Source organism: Anas acuta, chromosome 1 (assembly GCF_963932015.1).
Source record: "Anas acuta chromosome 1, bAnaAcu1.1, whole genome shotgun sequence".
NCBI classification, from domain to species: Eukaryota; Metazoa; Chordata; class Aves; order Anseriformes; family Anatidae; genus Anas; species Anas acuta.
In genome coordinates this window covers 200,482,566-200,496,898 of record NC_088979.1, presented here as the reverse complement: position 1 = coordinate 200,496,898, position 14,333 = coordinate 200,482,566, and the positions used below count along the sequence as shown (strand labels likewise).

Genomic DNA, 14,333 nt, shown 5'->3' with positions numbered 1-14,333 from the left:
GAGTGTATCCAAACAAGCAGAGGGGGAGGCAGGATAGGAAAGCGGCTGGAAAGGGGGTAGAGTTTTCACAGTGTCTGATGGAACCATGAAAGAATGTCCCGAGTCACCCCGAGCCCGGCACAAGTAAAATTGAATACATAAATAAATACATTTTGAAAGGTCACTCTTGAGAAAAAAAAAAAAAGGAAAAAAGAATGAAAAATGTAAAGAGAGACCTTGTCTTGCACAATCGCTCCTATCTTGGGCATTTCAGTTAAAGCATAAGTTGCAAAAATTTCCCGTTCTTTGCACATAACCTCTGCTAAGTGAGAACTTTGGATTTTTATTTTTCTTTTCTTTTTTTTTTTTTCACAGAACTGCCTAGAAAAACATAAATATATTTCTATAATTGTATATATTTCTCCTGCTTTCTCTCTATATTTATTTCTCCTGCTTTCTCAAAAAAAAAAGAAAAAAAAAAAAAGAGAGAAATCAGAAGGCACCAGAGCCAGACCTGCATTCACATCTCATTGTAAAGGGATGGGGACACATGTGCCCGTGGCTTGACTTGATCTTCCCTGGCTTTGGAAGGCGAGTGGGCAGGGGCAGGCAGTGTGCGCACAGAGGCACAGGGTTGGGGGCAGTGGCATGCACCTCTCGCTCTGCCACAAGCTTCCTGCCTGACCTTAGGGTAGTTTTGTAGGCTCTCATCCCCGGCGCGTTACAACTAATGAAAGGGCTCCGATGGGCTGGAGAGGGAAGTCAAATAAACCCTTAGATGCTGAGAACCCAGCCCAAGCTTTGTTGAGTTTAATAGGTGGCTTTATGGGAGATGATGGATCGAGCTTTGCAAGCTGAAAAGGTGCAGGGAGCTCAGCTTCATTTTGGGGGAGAGAGTTGTGGGTCTGGAGGCATTGGTGGGGGGGGGCCAGGATTAAGCAGGTTGTACTGAGCCACCACTGTGGTTGAAGGGTCTCCATCCCTCTTGGAGACCCTTCCCATCCTCATCAAAGCCTGTGGCAACCCCATCACTGCTGAGACAAAACCTTCATCTGAATTTTCTCCCTTTCCCTGCCCATGTGGATGCAGAGCTCTCAGTTTCCCTGTCCGGCTGCTCTGGTTCTGGAAGGACTATAGGCAGTTTCTCTGAGGGAATTGGTGAATGGAGTCTAATTTAGGAAGCTGTCACCTGCAAATTTTTGGACACCATGTGTAAATTTGGACACAGAAAACACCCCTAAAATAAGCACCTTTATCAGCGCTTGTTTCCTCTTTTCTGCACCCTCCTTGATTCCACCTTTCCATCAGCGTCAGCACAGCCAGCTTTTGCACAAAGTTGTGTCCTCGCTGCTATCCAACATCTGGTCCTGCAGAGGACACTGGGCACCCTATTGCCATTCCATAACATGGTTAGGATTGGGTCAGTGATGAGTATCAGTGGAAACCATTCCCGGGAGCTTTTACAATAGAGTTATTATTCATTATTTCCTGCCTGCTGCTGGTGTCTCTGGTTTAAATTGGTGCAGCGTAAAAGGTACAGTCTGGGACTGAAAGAGAACAGGGTTTAAAATATTCAGATTACGATGCCAAAGTTTTGCAGGGAGAATGTGGAAGATAGAAGAGGTTTTAGAGAAGACAGTGGACATTGTGATTTATTTGTGTATTTAAAGTTAGCCAGTGAGGATCTGCTTGAAATCCTGAAAAGGTAGCAAGGTGGTGACCAAGCTTGTCTTTAAATGCATTTACCATATGAGAAATTACGGTGAGCGCTGCGTAGAAACCCCAAATGTCTTCAAAGGGGATGTTTCCCCTGTGTGGGCTGAGTCAAATATCACTGGTTTTTAGAAATTTCCTTAGGCTTGATTTTTGGGTCTGATAAGGGCAAAGCTGCCACAGAGAGACTCAATCCAGCCTCCAAGCCATCCGTGCATGGCCCCTGGGTTGTGGCGAGCACGCGGCTCTGCATGGAGGTACGTCCATGCTGTACATGAAACATGCCTACCAACCCAGGGATTTTGATGGGAAGCAAATCTGGGGCCCTGGCACAGTCTCTAGGAGGACAGGACAAAGGTGTATGTGTGCAAACATGTCCTATGGCTCTGCTGTTTGTGGTGGGGTGCCTCAACCTCTTTGGATGGATTTTTGCAATCAAAAAACCTTTCACACTGCCTGGTGAGAGCCCCTTGCTCTCAGAGCAGGCACTCTGTGGTACTTCCTAATGCTCGTGGGCACAACGTTATTTATTTTTCAGGCAGTTCTTTTTGTGTAATTAAAAAAGAAAAAAATATTCCTACTCTATCTAAAACAAAACCAACCCGTCCTCTCTCCACCTACGCCACATTCAATTATGATTAAAATTGCAACATGACCTAACAAGAGTTGGTATTAATGCTAGCGCTGTGCCAGTGTCCATGTTTGCATTTTGGGTTTGCTGTACGGTATCCAAAGATGCGGTACTTTTTTTATTTTTTTAATGTTGGATGTGCTACAGTGTGCTGCTGTGTGGGGTGAGGGGTAAATTTGAAACAGTAAGAGCACAAAAGAGAGCATTAAAGGCTCAGTTCTGCAAGGTGCCAAGCATTGCTATGATCTGGCAAATCGCTTAAGCACATGTTTTAACTTTAAGCACATGAGCAGTCCCATTGAAAGCAGCACATCGGGATGAAATCAGAGCTCTGGGACTGTGTCATGTTGATGAAGAAGAGATAGGAGTGGGATCTAAAGGTCTTTTTTGGGAGCTGTAGGCACTCGCACACACGCAGGCATGCATCCACATTCATATAAAAGTGTGCAAACTCCTTTTCCTCCTTCAGTGGCAGAAGGACAATTTGTATGCCAAAGTTACAGTTTTTAAATGATAAGCACGAATTCATACATGTGAATGAGAAGTGACTTGGCTAGATTTGGTTTTCCTAAATCATTATCACAGCTAACAAAAAAGCTTCTTTATACACCTTGACACTTAAACTTTTTTTTTTTTTTTTTTTTGTTCCTCCCCTTTTATGAAATGGTAAATTCTTTTTTCAGCCTCATTACCAGTCCTTAAATAAACATGAAGGTTGAGGCTGCAAAAGGGTGTAATTAAAAAGTCGGGATTCTTGCTCTTCGCCGCAGTGTTATTTCCGATCTGGAGCACGTATCCTTTGAAGCGGAGCCGAATTTATGGGACCAGGCCACACTTGCGGTCGGACCCAGCTAGCAGCTGCCCACCAAGCACAGCGCGGGTCTCATCCGGCGCTCGCCGGAGCTGGCGTGACTCATGCCATTGACTCCTGCAATTGTTGGTTCAGGCCCTGACTGCAGAATTAGACCCCTGGGGGGTCTGAGGGAATTAAGATGGAAAGACATGTTGGCATTTAAATACTATTTTCCCCTCTGGAATGGGCTGTGCCAGCAGTGCTAATTTTGATGAGTCCTATCAGAGGTTTAGCACTCACTTTTAGGATGCCCTTTGGCACCCGATTCAGTTCATATATAATTTGGGATTAAAGTACCTCGGGGATTTTTTCCAGAATTATTATTTGTTCTCACAAGCCAGTTTCTGGAGGCCTCTGCCGACGTGCGTCAGTCTTGCATGGTTGATGTTTTCTTTCTCAGCGATTTTGCTGATTGCACCTTTTTAATGCGGGCGTTTTTCTTTCCCTCTCCTCTCCCTCCCATGTCCCCCCCCTCCCGCAGTCTGCAGCCAGGAGGGCGGGCACGTCCTGCGCGAACTGCCAGACCACCACCACCACCCTGTGGAGGAGAAATGCCAACGGCGATCCCGTCTGTAACGCCTGTGGGCTCTACTACAAGCTGCACAATGTAAGTGTGACGGTAGCGCTCGGTAGTGGGGCCTCCCTTCCCATGCTCGATGACGGTCCAAGCTCTTCCTCGTCTCGAGGATTTCCAGTCTTGGGTGGTGCTGAGACCTCCTTTATCCCTTTGGGGACCTTGAGGGTTGGAGCAATGAGCAGGCATCCCCTTGAATGTAGTCGATTGGACTTGGGAAGGTATAAAACAGGACAGTCTATGGGGAATATTAGAGCTTTCCCATGCCTGAGCCAAGAAAGGAGGGGTGGATCAACACAGAGAGACGTTATCCACTGCTGATCGGGCTCAGTGTGCTGGAAAAGACAACACGCCGTCCTGCAAACCGATACCCCTTCTACGCACAGCTTGGTTCCTCCAGCAAATATAAGCTCCGCCAAAAAAGCAAAATGTGCCAGCAACTATTTAGGCCTTTCTTGGGTTTGTGGCTATCTTTGTCCTGTCCCTCCGCCAGTCCCCAAAGATGATTTATTCAGGTCTTGCATTTGCCCCATTTGACGCAAGCGATTCCTAAACCAAAAAGGGCTTGATTTAGTTAGTGGGTTGTAGAGTCTGCTCAACCTGTGATGTGAATTTTAAGGCATCTGTCATGGAAGGGAAGGAGAAATGAAATGCCTGGCAGATTTAATCTAATATCACCATGCAAAGCCAGCTTGCAGGAACCAGAGATATGTGCCCCAGGGAAAGAGCTAAAGGGATCTGAAAAGTCTTCTCCCCAATAATACTGGTAAAAAGGAGTCTTAAGGCAACTCGTGTTACTCTCATTCCGCATGTGGCATTAGAATAATTATAATGTCAGAAGAAGGAAGAGACTTGCAATTTCTGTGCTTTGATACCACTCTTTTTTGGGGTTTTCTAGTGGTCGTTTGCTTTATGTTTGACTTAGAAATATCAGGCTATGTTTTGCCCTCATGTCTACCCACACAAACACATCAAAGATGGATCGGGTTTCATGGGGCAGCCAAACCTTGTGGTGTTTCAGTCCCTTCCATTTGTTATTTCAGGCTCTTTGGTTTCTTGGGATGAGTAAACAAGTTTGGATTAAGTAGAAAAAAAAAAAAAAAAAAAGCAGGGTAATTTTTCACCTGTTCTGTGAGAGGCATCTCCCCTGGAAAAAAGGAAAATGTGTTTACCCTTTAGTGGGCAGGCGTCTCAGCACGTTTTGAGTCCTATGTAGCAAACAAAGCTTGTCATCAAACTTTCAGTGTGATCACTGCAAACAAAAGGCTGGCCTAGGCAGGAGGAGTGAAACCTCTTAGAGTATCACAAGAAAATATTCTCTGTTTGCTATTTTGGCAAGAAGGCAGCAAGGTCAGCCAGCCTCGCTGGAGGAGTCTATGCTTGTGCTCTGTTTTCACTGGGGCTGTGCAGCCACCAGAGGTAGGACTTATATCACATAGCTCGGGATGGCAGCAGCAGGGACGTATAACTGAGCTGCTTCACTTGTACCCCAACGAAGCCGTTAGAAGGAAATAGGTCTTCTCAGGTGCCACTTTTTGGATGTGGTGGAGGTGCTTGTGTTTGGACAAGATGATTTGCACCCCCAAAAAGGGTTCAGTTTCTCCCCATGACTACAAAGGGAGGTAGAATGCTAAGTTCAGGTGCATCTGCACTCTAGTCATCAGACTGGAGGAATCCCCCTAAGGTGTCTGAGTGCTGGGGTTCTCCAGAAGCATGCCTGTGAGAGCACCCGTTCTCTCTCTCCTTCTCTTTTTTACACCAACTTGTGAACCTAGTTGGCCCGAATTGACCCCTAGATCCACTGTTTAGGGAAGCTCTGATCCAGCTGTGAAATTTGTGACATGGGGCTGGCCTTGAGCACATTGGAACCGTTTTCATACTCATTAAACACACCGTCAGCTGCTGAAAAGCTCAGCACAGCTACTTACCGAAGTCAAGTAGTATCTTGCCTTATGAGCAACTCCGTTAATGGGACCTGCTTAAATGAAACCCCTAGAGGACTGAGATACTGTGTGCAGCAACAGAACTAAGCAAGGGTACTGCAATCTAGCTATGAGTGGGTAGATCCTTTTCTTTTTCACGTTTTCCCAGTAGCTGATGCATTATTATTACAGTGAGAGATGGGCAATGTTGCTGCTGATTGTCCTTGAAAATACCACCCTAAGCTTTAAAGATTTACAGGGGCAGAGCACTTAAGCATTATTCTGCAGCCCAGTGTGGCTTACGAAGTGTGTGGCTGTGAAGGCTACACTGTACTTCAGAAATAAAATATGAGCTTTTTGAAAATTTTTATTTATTTATTTTTCGGGGACTGGTGGTAAGGTGGTGGTAGCTTCACCGAGATGCCTTCTATTTTCTGGCTGCTGGGAGACAGGACAGTAGGAGCTCTGCTAACTGCCTGCTGAGTGGCACTGGCATCACCCTTTAATCAACTCAAGGACAAGTTTCCTTGGCCTGTGTAAATTGGTCTAGTAGATTAGAGTGAAAGACCAATGTGTGTAGGCTGTGGTCCTTCTCCTTTTGTGTGTTTGTGTCTGCATCGGTTCTCCATTAGGCGTTGGACATACACAGATTTCGAAGATTCATCATAGCATGTCCCTGCCGAGCAGCAGAATGTGTCTGCACAGATCTTATGTCAATGCCAGCTGAAGTCCTTCGGCTGCTTGGAAGGCTGCTTCACTGTGGTTTAGGCTAGGCTGTAGGAAACTCCTTTTTTTTTTTTTTTAATTGTTGTGAGTTTAATGAGTTTTTCTTGGACCTTCAGATCATTAGGTTGTTTTAATGGATTGATATGAAGATGAAACTTGCCTGTTTTTTAAGTCCACGCCAGGAAGGATTGCAGTGAAGGATTACACCAAAACTATTTTTTTCATGAGCTACATCAGTTTGTTTTGCTGTTGATTCCCAAGGCTGAAGCTAACCTATTTGTCAGTAGGATATTAGCAATAATCATAACAGTCTTGGGGTGTGTTTAGTGAAGCTGTTTGCGTTTCTCCCACTGACTTCAACAAGAGCCAGCTCCATTAACACCAATATTAACAATGACTAATATTTCACATTGATATGATGCCTTTCATCCTGTGGCATCCCAGAGAGCTCTCTACGATACAGCCACTCTGGAAGATTAACCCAACGTTGTAATGACTATGTCTAAAGGATAAATCCGCTTCAGTGACAGGACCTTATTGAGGTCAATGGCAAAATCCCATTGTCTCCAGTCAGAGCAAGATCAGACCTATAATATCTAAGACCATCCCCTGGATTTGATTTGTTGAATGTGAGGCTCTTGTCTTTGTTATTTCAGTCCTCCTTAGAAGTAGGATCGGCCTTCACTCACTTCAGAGATGGGTAGGAGTGCCTGTACCTCACCTGAAGTGTGCAGCAGACTGGCCTGCACCCATAGAAATGAGTTAGCTACCATTAATTTTGGTTAAAGTCCTCAGAAAAGGTCTTTGTTTCACAGTATCCAAAGGCAGGGCAGTCAATGCTTTGCATATGATGAAACAAAGAGCATAATTCCTGCCCATAATTAATTGGCTCCATCTGAAATTAATGAATTTCATATACATGCTTTGGGCTGGTTTAATTTTAATTTAGCATGTGTTTGTCATTTTTATCACAATGAATTTTCATGGAGAAGGTCTTCCCTCCAGGTCTCTCATTTCTCTACCCCAGAAGCAGAGATGAGTCTGTGGCTTTGATGATTTGGGGACCCCTTTAACTTTGCTATGACTGGCTTTTGAAGTCAGCACAAAATGTTTCCAGCTTTCTGTTGTGACTGCTGGTCTCTCTCCTCCTGACATTTATCTGAATCTTCATCTGTTTGGGTCTAGTACCTGCTAGAAGGGTGAGACCATGACAGCATGATCTCTGATGCAGGGCTGACCATGGCTTGTCACCACCCTCAGCAAAACTCACATCCTTCAGGTTCACATCAAATCATGGTCAGGGTTGATCTGTTCTCTGCAATAGAACAAGGCATGAAAGATGTTGCTTTAAGGAAGTGGTCAGTGTTCTGCAGGACAGAGCACTAAGCATCACAGGGCCAGGACCCCTGTGCTTGATCCCAGGGCCAGCACAGCACCAGTCCCAGCACCAGGCTAATGTAGCTTTGCCACCACAAGCTCCTGAGGTTTTGTTTGCTGCTTCACCTGGAAATCAGTTCTGGCTGCCCTTGAGCCTTCACATCATGATGCAAATCCCTGGATTTGAGTTGAGTTCATCAGAGATCAGGACTTCCAGGTCTGCTTTGTCATTGCTGCCTGGTGGGATTCACCTGGGGCTGCCTCCTGCTTTTTAAGCGTGGGCAGCACATCCCTGCTGGGTGACTTACAACAGAGCAGGCAAAGTTTTCCCATCTCAGGCTGGAGCAAAGGGCCTTCCTTGTGTGCGTGTCCCAGTTCCCTTGGTGAGGACAGGAAGCCAAGGAGAAGGGTGATATTGTATTTAAAGCCCATGACATTTGAGGTTTTGGCTTGTTGCTGCCCTGAGGCTGCTGTTGATCTGCACATGGGCAGCTTCATCCCTCCCACCTTTAGCTGCTGGCAAGCCAGGCTGCTCCTTCTGGCTGCCTTTATCCAGAGGTAATCAGCCTTCCATTCACCCATTTTTTTTAGGATGAGGTGAGGTTTCTCATCACTGCTGGTGTGGAGAGCCTGGGGTCACTCATTGAGACTGAGATGACGAACTTTGGGATGTTCCTTCCTCTCCCCGTGCCTCTGTCTCCACCAGTAACAGGGACCTTTTGTATCCTTGCCCCCCTGGGGAGAGAAATCACTGAATGGTTCTCATGCTGTGGGGAAAGGCACCAAGCAGGGGCTGATAAGCAAGAAGCTAAACTTTTCTGTGATCTCAAAGAAGGGAGCGCTTTGTTCCTTGCACTGGCTGAAGATCTTGCAGCTGCAGATCTGCTCAGGATCCCTGCAGGAATCACTTTCCATTGTCCTTTGATAGGGCTGAAATGGTAGTTCTTGGTGGACAGCAAATGTTTCTTCTCCCTTTTCTCCAGTTTGCAGAACACCCACCAGCACTGCTGTGTGCCCACATGTATTAAAAGAAGTGGTGCTCAGCTCTGTGGGGTGCTGGGCGCTCCTGGGAGCTTCCTTCTGCCTTGGGTGGAATTCTGCAGAGGAAGCACAGACTCATGTCACTCCCCAAGTACAGATTTTTAAGGGATTTTTATGGATGTTGGATGTAGAAATCCCTTCCTAAGTGTGTTTTTTGTGGACTTTCATGACACCTGTGCTAATGCATGTTGTGATGCTGGCTGGCTGTGCAGCAACAGGAGTTTCTTATAGAACCTTTGCTACCATTTCTTAGCTGGGTGTGTGAACAGTCATTGCTGCTGCCAACAGCCTTGCAGGAGAATGTCATGCTTTAGGTTTGAAGGATCCAAGAATGGCTGAGGTGGGAAGGGACATTTGGGTCCATCTGCTCCAACCTCTGCCCAAGCAGAGCCACCCAGAGCAGAGTGCCCAGGAACCAAGTCCAGGTGGCTTTTGGAGATCTCCAAGGAGGACACTCCACCACCTCTCTGGTTTTCTCCAGATATATCTTCATTCAAGCAGGAAATGCTCTACCACGCAGCACAGATACCTGTTTCAGGCCAAAAATAAACCTAAGACGCCTTAGAGATAAAACCAGGTTGGATAAGGTAAACCTGAAAGGATGGTCAGTGCAAAATAATTCCCAAACAAGCAAGGAATTCAAATACCTGTCGCTTTTATGAAGACTTTGAGCAGCACCCTAATGCCACTGTGAAAGTCTGAGACCCCTGGGAGCACTGAAATCCCAGCAGCTGTTGCCGTTAATGGTTTTAGATCAGTCAGGAAGCCTGGGGGTGAGTTGTCTGCAGGGAATATTTCAAGGTGATAATGATTGGTCTTGTTCTTAAACACGTTGCAATTACCTAATGTGCAGATAGCTGAAATTTTTCAGCTGCTGCAAGTTATTTGGGTATGGTTTGCTCCTGTGAGGCTCTGTACTTTTCTGTTGTTTTATCTTTAGAAATTTCAGCCAAACCTGGAATTTTCTGCAACTCCTAGGGGTGGGTTTCACCCTGGTTTGAATTTTTGGGGTGGTATGGGGTTGTGTAGCCATGGTATGTGGGGCAGGCAAGGGGAGGAGGGGGTTGCTGGATGTTCAGCTGAACCTGGGCACTTTTCTGGGTATGGGGGTATGTGAATCCCATGGTGATTTGGGGAGAAGGGATGGAAGCACAAAAAAAAATAATTTATTTTTGTTTAGATTAACAGACCCCTGACTATGAAGAAAGAAGGAATTCAGACCAGAAACCGAAAAATGTCTAGCAAATCCAAAAAGTGCAAAAAGGTCCATGACAACCTTGAAGACTTTCCCAAGAGCAGCTCCTTTAACCCCGCTGCCCTCTCCAGACACATGTCCTCTATCAGCCACATTTCACCCTTCAGTCACTCCAGCCACATGCTGACTACACCGACACCGATGCATCCTCCATCCAGCCTCTCCTTCGGACCTCACCATCCCTCCAGTATGGTCACTGCCATGGGTTAGCGGTAGACTCCCCTGCTGAATGCTTACAGTCTCAAAATGAGAATTACTTTATATACTTGCATTTTTGCAGGCGTGTGGTTATGGGTCTGACGTCCCGAGTCAAATGGGAGGGGGAAAAAGAATAAAAAGTAAAAATAAAAATGTTATTTGAAGGCATAAGAGCGAAAGTAATAATAATAATAATAATAATAATAATAAAAAGAAAAAGAAAAAGAAAAAAAAACTACAAAAAGCACAAAAAAGGAAAAAAAAAAGAAAAAAAGGAAAAAAGTAAAAAAAAAAGTTTTAAAAAAGTGATGTTTGCCACTTTTTAAAGGAACTCACTATGGCGTCTATGTATTCTTACCCACTGAATCTGGATACCATTTGTGAATAAGCCATTCAGAACTTGCATTCCCTATTGGACAGGATCTCTAGTGCTGTGAAAAAAAAATAAAATAAAATAAAAAATGCTGAACATTGCATATAACTTATATTGTAAGAAATATTGTACATTTGAGGAAGACTTTATTGCATCTGGAGAGCTGTAAAGATAAAGGCATGAAGGACTTCGAGAGATTTTTTTTAAGGAAAAGAAAAAAAAAGAGGACGGGAGGACAATTTAAAAACAAGAAAAACAAACAATGCAGACCAAGAGGAAACGCGGTCTTACGAACAAATGGACCAACTGCCAGTCATGTCTTCTCCTTTTATTTTATTTTAATTTTTTTTTCTTTTTTTCTCTTTTTTTTTTTTTTTTAAATTTTGGTTTCTTTTTCATTTCCGGGGAAGGGGAGGGGGCTGGCTAGAACGGTTTTGATGATGCATTAACTAACTAACTAACTAAATAAATAACTAATTAAATAAAACCTGTAGGGAGAACATTCATTTTGGGCCATGGGCCTTTTACATAGGAAGTACCAATGGTGTCAGGCAATCAGTGTTAACATGCGGACATTGCCAACAAGGGGTTTTCAGATAGCCATTCTCCAGGTCTATACGCATTGTGAACAAGTTCCTGTAATTGTTGTTTGTATGTATAATTCAACGCACCAAAATAAGAAAGATGTAGATTTATTTCATCCTATTATACAGACTGAATGGTTGTACAAATTTATTTACTGCTAGTGATAAGACCTGCTTTTTTGTTTTGTTTTCATATTTTTTCCTCTTTTTTTTTTTTTTTTTGGAGAATAAACTAGATTAAATTCTGTTGACTTAAAAGTGTTTTGTGCTTGGGTTTGGAAAGGGAATTTGTTTCTTTCTTCATTATTTATTATTATTATTATTTTTAGAATTTGTTTTGATGGTACTTATTGCACAGTTTCTATGGGGATGGGGATGTGTGTCTTTTTTGACTCATGCGGATGGTCAATGCAGTGTTTATGGTGGCTTGACAGAAAAAAAAACACAAATAAAACCAGAAAAAAAACACAAAAACATCACACCACACAAACGAAAACTGACAAAACAAAACAAAGAAATAAATCATCTCCAAATAAATGGGCTGCATGTCACTGTGACCCCACTGCCTCCCATTGGGCTCCCTCCTCCCACGTGGGACAAGTCCCTTGTGCTCTTCATTCACCATGGTGCCACCTCTATATCAGTGACATCTTGGGACTGGGGTAAGTGCAAAGGTACAGCAGGACAGTTGTAGTCCTGGCTACTTTTTGAGCAGGGTTAGGAAAAGCCTCGAGACTTTGGAGAGAAGTTGCGTACTTGCTGGTGTAACCTGGAGGTCTAAATCAAGATCTTGATGGGAGACTGAGATGGTCCAAACCATGACCTTGTGCTGGCAGGAATGAGCAGAACTTGCTACAAAAGGCTGGGTTTGATGGTAGACAGAGGACAACCCCAAAAACTGGGGGAACCCTTCCCTGCATGAGATTTTTTGAAATATTACAGTTTATCTTAATATTATTGTTAATAGTAGTGCTTAGCTCTTACCATATGATTTCTGATGGTTTAATCCTTAGGAAACAGTCCTTTTAGTCTTTGGTATTTACCCACACAACTTCTTTAAACTGTCATATGGTTTGGGCATTTACTTTCCAAATGAAGGGTTAAACTTCTTATCATCCCGGTCCCTTTGCTGGAGATATAAGCATGATGTGATAAGACAGAGGTTGCCAAGACTGTGAGAAAATGATTAAAAAACAAAACAAAATAACAAAAATACACTCCCACCCTCCAACCTTAAAACCCTCCACAAATGTGACCTGCAAATACCTATGTGCAAAAGATGCTATTCTGAAACCTTTTCTTCATGGGAGAAAATCCGTGGAGGGTACCAGTGACATGGGCTCATCTTCTTCTGAAGGATGGCTCATAGGACTAAGGATGTTTCATGTGAGAAAGGCTCACAAGACCACTTCAAAACTTTCAAGGTGATTGTACACAAGGTCCAAAATTCTTTCGTTTTGGGAATTGGGAAGAAAAGAAGGGAAGAGTATTAACCCTTATTTATTTTTTTCTCCTCTATTTCTAAATGAATCTACTTAAAATACCTCTACCACAAAGGAGGATTTGGCAGATGTAAGCGGAACAGGCAGTAATTGTTTTGTAATGTTGTATATTATTTCCTTTTGACTCTGTTGACAAAATTATGTAAAAAGCTCAGAACAAATGGCACACATTTAAAATCCTATGTTAATCACCTTTTTACTTTCTCAAGGAATATTTTAAGCATAAAGACTAAATGTTGAAATAAAGCACAGTGAAGAATTACTAAGATAAAGATGGGAATCTTGTTGGCTCCTAATTAATCATCTGCTAACTAGAAAGCTATTTTCAATTAGTCTGACAAATCAAAGAAAATAATAATCTTTGCTGATATTAAGCTTTATTATTTTTTAATTCGTGATGCTACAACCTTCTTCTCTTATAGTTCATCAACAGATTGCAGTTGAAATAAGATATTTGTTTCAGCTCCTCAGCAATGGTGTAAATCAAACAAAATCTTGCACTCATGTATTATTATGTTTGAATATTTCCATTTGCTTTAGAAGGAGATGGCTCTTGATTTTTTTTTTTTTTTTCCTAAAACCTGGGAACACTTTCTTGCAGTTTCCCTCTGATGTTGTTTCATTGGTCTTAGGGGCATTGAGTGAGAGGAAGCGGGGTTGTAGCCAGCTCAGAGAATGAGCATCCTGAAAAGGTTTTTAATTTTTTTTAGGGAGTCCTTACTTCAGATATCTTATATCCGAACGCTGGGACCTGAATGAATGGGATTACTTACATTGCACACACTGCTTACTGTCCAAGATGCTAAATAACACAAGTGGCTGCCAGTTTCTCACTTATGCCTTTTATCTTTCCCTTCCCTTCCCTTCCCTTCCCTTCCCTTCCCTTCCCTTCCCTTCCCTTCCCTTCCCTTCCCTTCCCTTCCCTTCCCTTCCCTTCCCTTCCCTTCCCTTCCCTTCCCTTCCCTTCCCTTCCCTTCCCTTCCCTTCCCTTCCCTTCCCTTCCCTTCCCTTCCCTTCCCTTCCCTTCCCTTCCCTTCCCTTCCCTTCCCTTCCCTTCCCTTCCCATTCTATTTTCCTTCCTAAAGGTGGATTATGGAAAAGCCAAGAGGCATTTTTCCTGGGCAAACATCCTGTGAATAGTGACTCTGCATTTCTTCATTTCTGAAATTGCAGGGAAGAACTGATGATGGGCAGGTAGTAGCAGGAAAGACCTCTGAGTCATGACTCTACTTCGATAATCTATATTGTGTAGAAAACACAGTGGAAGTCATTAGTGGGGGTCAAATCTTGTGCTCTTTATGCAGGCAAACTACCTTCTGTGAATTAGCATGAGTAACAGTTGCTGTGCTGATGTGACTGTGGCAACCACTTTCTATTGAAGATCCCTAATGAGTGCAGTAAGAGTGCCTAAGTATTAGTTTCAGTTTTATTACCTTGACTTATCTGCTTTAGTTAAGTTCTCACTTGCAGCGTTGCTATGAGAGTACATATGTGCACACATACATATGTGCACACAAGCACACACAAAATATTGAAGGGATGTTTTTAAGGTTACTGAGGCTGCTTCAAGGCTGAGAGACACAAAGTGCTGTTGCAGAAAACACT

At 43.5% G+C, this 14,333-nt stretch overlaps 1 protein-coding gene across 2 annotated transcripts in view; it reads left to right on the top strand.

Moving 5' to 3' along the window:
- The window catches only part of GATA3 (GATA binding protein 3), an 18,829-nt gene extending 8,167 nt beyond the window's left edge, over nucleotides 1-10,662 (top strand). For both annotated transcript variants that reach the window (XM_068670070.1, XM_068670069.1), the window contains exons 4-5: nucleotides 3,658-3,783; nucleotides 9,997-10,662. In XM_068670070.1, coding sequence (XP_068526171.1) covers nucleotides 3,658-3,783; nucleotides 9,997-10,281 — 411 coding nt within the window. In that variant the 3' untranslated portion in view covers nucleotides 10,282-10,662. The remainder of the gene's footprint in view (nucleotides 1-3,657; nucleotides 3,784-9,996) is intronic.
- The last annotated feature ends 3,671 nt before the right edge of the window (nucleotides 10,663-14,333 follow it).